The sequence below is a fragment of the Varanus komodoensis genome, unplaced genomic scaffold (genome assembly GCF_004798865.1).
Source record: "Varanus komodoensis strain SLA01 unplaced genomic scaffold, ASM479886v1 scaffold888, whole genome shotgun sequence".
Lineage (NCBI taxonomy): Eukaryota > Metazoa > Chordata > Lepidosauria > Squamata > Varanidae > Varanus > Varanus komodoensis.
This window is the reverse complement of record NW_025336585.1, coordinates 470-10,814: the sequence shown is the minus strand read 5'-3', so window position 1 is coordinate 10,814 and position 10,345 is coordinate 470. Positions and strand designations below refer to the sequence as shown.

The following is a 10,345-nucleotide window of genomic DNA, read 5'->3' as shown; positions in this document are numbered from 1 at the left end:
CTTAAGAACATAACCTTCAGCAGTCAAATTCCTGACATTTGACGGCTTGAGTGAACATGAAAATATGCTAGCACAAAATGTAGGCTAAAAGACCAAGTAAAGATCTCTGCTAACATGAGCCAGTTTTTGCTAGGAAAGCACCATAAGAGATGGAAAGGAATTCAGCTTGGTTCAAGCTTCAGCATTTAGATATGTCTGATGCACTTCTCATTTCCTTAATATAAATTCTCTTCTCCTCTAGGTGAATCCAAGCACAGAAGATAACATGAGCAAGCTTACTTCAAAGGCTATTTTCATGCTGCTGGAATTTGCAGAGGACCGGGAGCTACAAATCTTACACTTCCTTGTGTTCCTAGTACTTTACTTGGTAGCAGTAACAGGGAATCTTCTCATCATCCTTGCCATTGCCCTTGATCACAATCTCCATTCCCCCATGTATTTCTTCCTCATAAATTTGGCCATGGTGGGCCTCTGCACAATTTCTGTCATTGTACCCAAATCCATGGCTATGTCCCTCACAAATGGCAGGTCAATTTCCTATTTTGGTTGTGTTGCCCAGGTTTTCCTGTATCCCTTTTTTGCCACAACAGATCTGGCCCTCCTAACAATAATGGCGCATGACTGCAATGTTGCTATCTGCAACCCACTCCACTACGAGAGAATCATGCACAAAAAACCCTGCCTGCAGATGGTAGCCTTTGGGTGGCTTGCTGGTATTCTTAACGCTGGTTTGAACACTGCTGGGACCTTTACACTCACCTTCTGCTCTAATGTTGTCCCTCAGATCTTTTGTGGCATACCACCAATATTAAAACTTGCCTGCTCTGCCCTGTCCCTGGTTGAACTTGGGATCATTGTGTGAGGTTTCCATATAGCAATGGGTTGCTTTGTATTCATCATCATTACATATGTGAAGATCTTTATCGTAGTCCTCAGAATCCCCTCGGTACATGGTCAGAAGAAAGCCATCTCCACCTGCCTTCCTCACCTTACTGTTGTCTCTTTGCTCATATTTACTTCAGTATTTGCCTATGTGAGGCCTCCCACGGATGCTTCTTCTGATTTGGGCATAACTTCTGCTGTGATGTACACCACAATTCCTCCAATGTTGAATCCATTCATTTATAGCATGAGAAACAATGAGATCAAAGCTGCTTTATGGAAATTGCTGCATTTTGAGCGTTCCTCTAACATGTTCTTTCCATGACTCAATTAAAGTACATCGTATGTGAATACTGTGTTGCATGCAAATTTTTTTTTCTGAAAAATTTAATGCTCTGCTAAAACATGAAGTGCTCAGTGAACGAATACCCTGTTGAATTCTATTGATAATCAATACATTTCAGTTGAATTCAGACCAGTCTTTTACATTTTCTCTCTTTATCGCTGCCTATTCCAACCATTGATTATTCTGCATGGAAGAATTTTGACATGTGATTGTTCTCTTGCCTACTGCAGGGTCACCAAAGCCGCCATGGCTTTTCATGTCATGCACTCCCTTTGAGGGTGTATGCTGTGGCCCTGTTAAGTGTGCAGGACACGATTGGGCAAATCAGGGATTGCACTAGATAACCTGGATTTGATCCTCTTTATTTCCTCATGGGTCATACCACTTAATCCACAATTTGCCACAGAGGCAGCTTGATCCTTGAAGAACACACACTGACCAGTTTCACTGAAATGGTGCAAACTGTGCTTGGCCTGGCTGAGGGTTGAGCAATCCAGATAGTGCTTGCACACCCCCAGCATGTGCTCCAGCTCACTGCAGATCAGATATAGCACAACATGCTGGCCATGCCATGCAAACAGGCCCCATTTGCCCCAGGCAAGAGACCAAACTGGCCCTTGGGTCATTCTGTCTCTGACACCGAAGGCACAGTTAAACTCAAACTTGCCACAGCACTGGTCACCACACTATATCAAAATTGCCAATGTTCTGCTCCTCTGAAGAACATGGCATTTAGTAGCCATAATCCCCTGACATTTTACAGGATGAGTGAACATGGAAACATTTTAAAAGAACACATGAGGCTGAAAGACCAAGAGCAAATTTCTGCTCACTTCCAGGACTAGTTACCTTCCCCCATGTCCAGGGCGGCAGCGCAAACAAAGGCTGAATCGTGTGGGGTTTTTTTTTCATATTTTAGTGGCTTCTCACCAGTTTTAGTGGCTTTCCAGCAGTTCACTAGTTATCAGTTCACTTTTACCCATTTCACTAGTTCACATTAGCAGTAAGCATACCCACCACATCCCTTGATGATTAGAGCACATGCTTTGGTGTGTGTGTGTACATTAGTGCAACAAAGGGACATGAGAAATTTATGAGTGTCGGGATGTGTTACAGAACTGTTTTGAGGGTGGGAATCCACCAGCTTCCTTGTGCTCAGCTCCCTGGACTCTGGTCTCTTTTCCTCTTCCCTTAGCTGAAGCTCCTGAGGGGTACACATAGCATGGCCCTTGCCAGGAATTGAGTTGCACATGCTGTGGAAATGGCATGTCTCTTCAGTACCATGTGCAGTTGCCCTTGTGTGTGCTGTTGTACCAGACATGGAAGAAGGTTGGTGCCTGGGTGACTTCATCACAGCAGCAATCATAGATACAATCTTGGCTTGGCTCACTGTGTAGGTCTGGGCCAAACCCAAGAGAAGCCCACAAATGCCAGAGGAGCAGATTCCATGAGGTTTCCTCCCAACCCTTAATGACCAGAAGCAAATCTGAGATGGAATAGAAGCAGACTTGGCATATACCCTTATGGCTATGTGAGCATGAACAGAGCGCTTCTGCGCTTAATATATATTCCTCTCTAATGTTGTCAGGTTTTTATTACAGGAGGTAGACCCCACTGCATTCCAGGGAACATGTTTACACCCTCATCAGAAAGATCAGTGTATAATTGTTTATTTATATATGTATTCCATAGCAACATACTATACTTAAAATTATGGGCTAATATTAACTTTGCTGTACATGCAGAAGAAACAACATTGCAGTAGGTGGGAAGTTCAACAACATTTCTGAAGCAATATGTTTGCCTTTGGGAGTGATGACCCCTGGAGCCCATGCAAGCTTTAAAGGTGCTCCTTCCCATGTATATTGTGGCAGTACAGCGCCGCTCACTTTGCTCTCTCTCCTCTGCAACTGTGGGCACAGTCAAGTTGAGGTAGACACAAATAACCAGCAACACACTTTGTGGCAATTACCACAGCGTTGACTGAAGGTGCTTGCATGAGAGGATGCATGGACTTGCATCCTCTGGACTACTGAGCAGCTGAAGCAGCTATAGGAGGAAGTCCACGTCAGAAGAAAGGGTGCCCATTGAAAAGGCTTGCAGGGGATCAGGTAAGTGTTGTTGTGCACTGTGTGCCTGGTTCAGTCCAGAGTTGTGCTCAGCCTTTTACTTTCCCTTTATCAAACTTCCAAGCTGACAAATTCTTTGCACGCACAATTTTGCTTGAAAGGGCTGCTTCTCTCCCCATTCCCCTAATGACTGGAATTGATGGGGCTAAAGGAGACTCAGCAAACTAACCCCCTCAGCTTCAACTGACCATGCCTTTCCTAAAATACCACCAAACTGTTCTCTTATATGCTTTTTATGCCAAATGCAGAAAGAGAAAATATTTTACTCATTTGCTTCAATGCATAGCAATCCCCTTGTATGCCATAAGTTCTCTTGATTAACATGCTAATATGAACCAATGGAACTGTCTAGACACTTGAGATGTATTTTCAATTTTCACAACACTATTTATAGGAAGAGTGGAAAAGTCGAGCTGCAGGGTGGTGGGAGCTGGAGGGAATCTTCAGGGTACATTTCCCATGCATGCATCCTTCTCCAAACTTCATGCCCAAAAGTCCATCCAGGACATGTTCTACGTGAGCATGTAAGTCTGGATTTGGGTTCTCAGGAACTTTAACTTCAGATAAATCTGATTCCTAAAACAAAGAGAAATTGTACTTTGCAACGTCTCAAAATCATGGATTTGAATTACTGGATATTGTTAGCTAGTTTCACTGAGTACAGAGTTCCTTCATATGTACATCTCTACCTAGTTCATCTCCCTTTCTTTTCCTGATGAGTTCCAGACTATCTTCTCTTCCCTTCTTTCTTCATGCTTCAATATTTAGTCACTGACATGCATAGACCCATTGAGTGAAAGAGAATGAAAAGTTGTTCAGAAACATGCCATCTTCCCAGCACCGTTTGTTTCATCACCCACACTTTGGTACAATATAGGCACATAAGCTGACAATTTACTCCTCGGCCTTGCATATCTGGCAGCTGAGTTAGGCTGACAGCTTTGTCTTTGGAGGCTATGGTGAAGTCTCCTCAAGGCCATGCATGCTCCCTGACTGATCTTTACAATGTCTTGGTTTTGCAATGGCATATCTGGGAGGACATGTCCAGAGGTGTGTGTTTGCCTCCAGAGGTAAACACATTTAGTAACATGCCATTCATCATGATTTGATGTGTCTAATGCACTTCCCAATTCATCGATATCAAATCTGTTCTTCTTCCTCCTTTAGGTGACTCCAAGCACAGAAGGTAACATGAGCAACCTGACTTCCATGGCCACATTTTTGCTGCTGGAATTCTCAGAGGTCCGGGAACTACAGATCTTACACTTCCTTGTGTTCCTGGTGATATACTTGGTAAAAGTGACAGGGAACCTACTCATCATCCTTGCCATTGCCCTTGATCACCACCTACATACCCCCATGTACTTTTTCCTCATCAATTTGGCCATAATGGACCTTGGCACGATTTCAGTCATTGTACCCAAATCCATGGCTGTCTCTCTCACAAATAACAGGTCAATTCTGTATTCAGGTTGTGTTGCTCAAGTTTTCTTTTATTTCATCTTTGCAGCTGCAGACATTTCTGTCTTGAGTATAATGGCTTATGATCGCTATGTTGCTATCTGCAACCCACTTCATTATGAGAAAATTATGCACAGAGGAGCTTGCCTTCAAATGGTAGCCTTTGGGTGGCTTGCGGGTCTGCTTTATGCGACACTGCATACTTGTGGCACCTTTGCAAACACCTTCTGTTCCAATATTGTCAGTCAGTTCTTCTGTGAAATCCCACAGTTATTAAAACTTGCCTGCTCTGACATTTACCTAGTTGAAGTTGGCTTCACTGTGCTAGGTTGTCATGTAGGGGCAGGATGCTTCATCTTCATCATCATTACATATGTGAAGATCTTCTCTGCAGTGTTCAGGATCCCTTCTGTACATGGTCAGAAAAAAGCTCTCTCCACTTGTCTTCCCCACCTCATCGTTTTCTCTCTGCTCGTATTCAGTGGAATCTTTGCCTTTGCAAGGCCTCCCAGTGACGCTTCTTCCAGTGTGGACATAGCTTTTGCTGCGATATATAGCATAATACCTCCCATGTTGAATCCATTCATCTATAGTATGAGAAACAAGGACATCAAGGCTGCTTTATGGAAATTGCTGGATTTTGCACACTCCACTAAAATACTATAGTGTTTGTCTAAATCATTTTCTCCCAATAGTCATTAAAAGTACCATTCTTTTGTCTGTAAATGTTTTGCACATCACTCTTCATTCCTATTAAGTATTTATTTAAAACTTTTGCATACCATCCCTTATGTATGGCATCTCAGTATGGCCTATTTGAATTTTTCATGCAATGTTCAGAGTTGTGCTAAAACCTTTTTCAGTGTTTAAATGATCGGTGCTAAGGCATAGATTTCTCATTTCCCCCTTTAGCCTCTATTTGGTATATTTGCAAATGAAAAGCAGGGATAAGTAGAAGGTAAGGCACATTGCATTCAGTAGAAACCTGGGCCCCATAAATTTTAAGCAAGATCTGCAAAGTTATGGATGACTTCACCTGATTGCTCCTTAACCCTTAAAGCCAATTCCTTAGCAAGATCAGTACAATAATGTTCACCAAACTAGTAATCATGGTAGCAATGAACTGCAGGGTGGCGGAAGCAGGAGAAAAACTTCTTGGTCAATTTCCATACCTTCCCCAAAATTCAATCTGGGGTTAAACCCAAATTGCATTGTACTTTACTGGGGAATAAGTTCCAGATTAATCTGCTGCTGATTAAGTCACTGGAGCAGATTTCTGCTTAAACCAAACAGGGTTGCATTCCCATTGCTTATTGCCAAGTAATCAGCCTTTGGGATGAAACAGCAATTGGTTCAAGATCTGGGACATCTTGATTTTGCCATCCCAAGCATTGCAGGTAGGTCAGCAGAAATGGCACCTGGCACGTCCTCTTCCACTGCAGCCATCATGGCCACTTATTCCTTCTACATTGGTGATCGGACAGCATCCAATGCGCTTTGTATGGAAACTGCTGACAAAGCACTCCCATGGACATGGGAGAACATCTGGACAGCCACAGGAGTTTGTAGATTTTTTCTATTCTCATTCCTCAAAGAGCAGAGAGCACTGGGCATTCCCATAGGATAACTCCTTATATCCATAAGAGAAGAGGCTGCGATACCTCATAGGCTTCTTCTAAGGATAACATGGAGGGCTGGAGAGGTTTATGTAGTTCACCTTAGGTTTCTTGGTGAGATATAAATATGATAAATAAAGGAAGAACAAATGAATGCATGCATGAATGAATCTGCTACCACACTGGACAAGATAGGATGGGTTTCATTTCATTGCATATCCCCTTAGGCACAGCAGTGGCAATTTCCACATGTGTCAGATGTTTGATCTATAGTCTATCTAAATTATTCAGAAGAGAAAGGAAAGAAGTCTGGGATGCTGATAAGGGATGACCTAACTCTGTGGCTGCAGCCTCTTCACCTCCCTACTTCCAGATGGTACTTTTCCCCTTTTGAGGCCCAGACACTACTTTTGGAGCAGAGTAGCTGGCATGTTGCTTTCCATACCAGCTGCAGAGTGTTTCTGGGCAGAGTCTTGGTCTTCAGAGTCCCAGCTCTGGCTGTACAGGATCTAAAAGATGGGACTCCAGATGGCCTTATGGATAATGTGAGGTGGCCATGGAATAGCCCCCTAAGTAAGCTAAGCAGTTGACTTGTTCATTGCCTACTCCTGATTATGGAGTACCGTTTCAGGAACTGTGATATAGAGGAATGGAATTAGCTGTAAAAGGGGTTCAGCTGGAAAAGATACAGCTTAGGAATGGTAGGTGTTGGGAAAGTCCAAACAAATCCTCAAATAAAAAGGTATGCTTTTGCAAGTCCTTTAATACAAAATCTGGCCGCAGGGCTCTTACTCCCTCTCCCCATCTTTCCCTTTCTAGTTCCTTACCCAGGAAAAGGAAATGCAACCCCAAGATAAGCAAATGATCTACTCATTCTCAGCTCCTGATTGTCCAGCTGAAACAGAAACAATGTCACAAGATTGGGGTAGCAGTTCTTCCTTTTCGATGTAAAAATACCTATCCAGCTCATGCTTTGTCTTATGAAATTCTGTATCTCTGACTGCAAACAACACAACATTTTAAACCTGTTGGATTTTGTAACTCATGATTGTTTTATTTGTTATCTGTTACTCAAGCCTTCGATGGGCTATGATGTTTTTCCTGATGAGTATAATGATTTCTCAATTCTTCTGTATTATCCCAGATTGTTCTTGCCTTCTCACCCATCCAGAATCTCAACCCAGCCTTGAAACACTGTATGTGACCCACAACTTGTAAAAAAAAACCTTTGTCTGTGCTCTGGAAATGCATAGCCAGTTCGGTGCACTCGCTACCCAGTACTACCGTACTGGTGTTTTCTCTGTCAGAGAAGGATTTCCAGGGTGCCCTGCCAATAACTGCTGAAACTGCATGTGGCATCTTCCATGTGAATCCAAATGTACATTCTCCTGGTTCTGCAATTCTGAAATTTCCAGAGATAGGCAATTATTCCTAAAATATGCATTGAAAAAATATATGATCAAAATTTCAGTTCTGTATACATTGTGCATTTATTCATTCATAAACCTATAACTTCCTCTGCCTTCACCAAGATCTCCCTCACCTCATGTGAGTGTAAATCAGTGCAGAAAAATTGCAGGAGAAACTTGTGAGTAAATAAAGTGATGTGTCACAAAACCGTTTGGGGGTGAGAATCAGCTGGATTCTCTGTGCTCAGCTCCCTGGAGTGTGGTCCAATTTCCTCTTATTTGAGTCTGAGTTCCTGGAAAGTACACATAATGTTCAAGGGGCACTTGCCAGAAACTGAGCTAAACATGCAACATGTCTCTTCTAGCCATGCCTTTGTCTGTGCTGCTGCAACTGATACCCAGGAAAGTTGTTTCCGCGGAATTAGACAGGAATGGAGCCACCTGACCATCGCCCAAGCAGCATCCATATTCTGTGGCCCCTGCAGCAGCTTTTGTGCTGCTCCATTACACATGGAAGAAAGTGCATAGTTTCATGACCTCAATTATGCAAGCATTCAAGGGCTCCCTCTTAGCTTGGCTCATCAGACGAAGCCCACAACTGCCAGGAGGACAGATTCTGCTAGGACCAGTCCTAACTTTTTGTTAACTACTGAGAAAACATCCGCTATTTGGGGGTATAAAATTTGTAACAAACAAACCCTAAATAAGGACATACCAAGGCTTGTCATACATCCTGATGGATTTGTGGGCATGAACAGAGTGCTTCTGCCATTTGTATATATTTTTCTCTACTGTTGTCAGTGTTTTAATACCTGAGGTAGAACCAACTACATTCCAGAACTGCAGACATAACTTGATCAGAAAAACAAATGCATACTTTCATGTCAAACCTAGCAGATTTAAAATTATCTGCTAATATTTCCTTTGTTGTACACGTGGAAGAAACAACCTTGGTGTAGGAAGGAAGTTCAACAACCTTTCTAATGCAACATGTTTGCCTTTTGGGACCAATGTCCCCAGAAGCCAAAGCAAGCATAAAAGAGGCTTCCTCCCATGTAGGTTGAAACAATTCCCAGCTGTGCACTTGTGCATCTCTCCACTATAAATCTGCAGTCACTTTCATATTCTAGTAGACACAAATAACCAGCAACACATTCTGGGGCAGTTGATGAAAGTGAGTGATGAACGTGTTTGGATGACCGCATGCATGGACCTGCAGCTCCAGACAACGAAGAGGCTAAAGCAGCTGGAGGAGGAAAGTCAATGTTAGAATAAAATTTGCCATTTGAAAAGGCTTGCTGGGGTTGGGGTAAGTGTTTTAATTTGTTGTGCTCCTGGTGCAGTTGTGGTCAGTCTGTTATCTGTATTCTAATCAGATGTATTATTTGAACATATTTATGATATTGCTTGGAAGTTGCTGTTGCTCTCTCAATTCTCCTGGTGACTGATATTTTGGGACTAAAGGACAAGGAAAGAACTGCTTCAGCTACATTTGACCATGCATTTCCTAATTTTCAAACTGCTCTCTTGCATGTGTAATGCATCAAAATGAAGAAGGCAAAATGTTTACACTGTGAACCAATGACTCTCCAATAGCAGTATGAACCAATGCAACTAACAATCTAGATAATTGTCTGTGTGCTGATGGAAGACACGCTAGGAAAATGAGTAACAAGATTATTTTCCCCCTTGACCATCAAATGTGAATTCGGTCCTCCAACATTACTCCCATGCAATTCCTGTTTCTTCTCCAGTGTTATCTACCTGATGTAATACATGCACAAGCTACATGTTGTATTCTTCAAGAACACAAATTCTCTCTGTATAAGTATCAGTTGGTGACCTCTTAGAAAAATCCATTAGCATGGTCAGTAATCCATTGGTCCACTGAAATTCTTTAGTGGATTTCCTACCAGATTGATGCATGCAGTTACATTTAGCTATCTAGAACAAGCAGTTTAAGTCTAAACAAAGCTGAAGTGCCCTTGGAACAATATGCTGCTCTACAGGGATATGGGCAATATTTTATTTCTGCCTTATTTTCCTTTCATGGTACTCTCAATTCAATTCAATTCAATTCATTTCTCCTCCTCCTCCTCTTCCTCCTCTCATTCTTGTCCTCACAAGAACAGCTCTGTGGAGTAGGAAGGGATGAGAGTTTTTGACTGGCCCAAAGTCACCCAGTGAGCTCCATGGCCAAGTGGGGACTAGAACCCAGATCTCCTGAGTTCCAGTCCCACTCCCTTAGCCACTACACAGGCTCTCTATTTAACATGTTGGTTTCTGGTTCTCTTCTGCCCGGAAGATCAATGCAATAATTTCCACAAACCTAGGTGCAGTTAGAGACAGTAAGAAAAGCTACTGCGTGGTGGAAGGTAGTAAGAAAGATACATTTTGTTTGCCTGCACTCTTCCCTCAAAAGTTAAGACCAAGGCTTGAATCCAGGATCTGTGTTGCATGGATGGAAGGGCTTAACTCACAAAGCAGGCACACATGATCCTC

At 42.6% G+C, this 10,345-nt stretch overlaps 1 protein-coding gene and 1 pseudogene across 1 annotated transcript; both read left to right on the top strand.

Moving 5' to 3' along the window:
- Positions 1 to 259: 259 nt before the first annotated feature.
- On the top strand, positions 260 to 1,207 carry LOC123016847 (annotated as a pseudogene).
- A 3,341-nt stretch (positions 1,208 to 4,548) lies between these two features.
- On the top strand, positions 4,549 to 8,249 carry LOC123016848 (olfactory receptor 14A16-like; the record flags this gene model as incomplete). Its single annotated transcript, XM_044417507.1, has 2 exons — positions 4,549 to 5,476; positions 8,109 to 8,249. Coding segments are annotated over exons 1-2 (1,069 nt in total), but the record flags the coding sequence as incomplete, so codon positions are not given.
- Between the last annotated feature and the right edge of the window lie 2,096 nt (positions 8,250 to 10,345).